Genomic DNA, 581 nt, shown 5'->3' on the forward strand with positions numbered 1-581 from the left:
ACTCACCGGGACGTAGGGGACGTCTTCATGTTCAAACTTCAAGAGCTTAAATAGGAAACGCTTAGCCAAAAATGTATTATTAAAATTAATTATTTCTGAAATATCTTCTGTGGAAGAGCGAAAAGGAGCCGCAGATATGGTGAGTAAGTGGCCACAGAGGAGGAGACACATCAAGGAAAAGTCCATCACTTGTGTGTGGAGATGTGGAGCTGACAAGTCCTCCTCCAGGTCTCTCCAGTATTAATGATCTATGAGGAGGTTGCCGCTCTCTCTGCAGGTCTCTCCAGTATTAATGATCCATGAGGAGGTGGCCGCTCTCTCTCCAGGTCTCTTCAGTGTTAATGATCTATGAGGAGGTGGCCTCCCTCTCTCCAGGTCTCTCCAGTATTAATGATCCATGAGGAGGTGGCCGCTCTCTCTCCAGGTCTCTCTAGTATTAATGATCTATGAGGAGGTGGCCGCTCTCTCTGCAGGTCTCTCCAGTATTAATGATCTATGAGGAGGTGGCCGCTCTCTCTCCAGGTCTCTCCAGTATTAATGATCCATGAGGAGGTGGCCGCTCTCTCTGCAGGTCTCTCCAG

At 48.4% G+C, this 581-nt stretch overlaps 1 protein-coding gene across 1 annotated transcript in view; it reads right to left on the reverse strand.

Annotated features, from left to right (window-relative positions):
• Positions 1-186, reverse strand: part of LOC142653096 (lutzicidin-like) — a 5360-nt gene extending 5174 nt beyond the window's left edge. Inside the window, exon 1 of the mRNA XM_075828804.1 lies at positions 7-186. Within this exon, the coding sequence (XP_075684919.1) occupies positions 7-186 (180 nt within the window). The remainder of the gene's footprint in view (positions 1-6) is intronic.
• Positions 187-581: the final 395 nt, after the last annotated feature.

Source organism: Rhinoderma darwinii, chromosome 5, assembly GCF_050947455.1.
Source record: "Rhinoderma darwinii isolate aRhiDar2 chromosome 5, aRhiDar2.hap1, whole genome shotgun sequence".
NCBI lineage: Eukaryota > Metazoa > Chordata > Amphibia > Anura > Rhinodermatidae > Rhinoderma > Rhinoderma darwinii.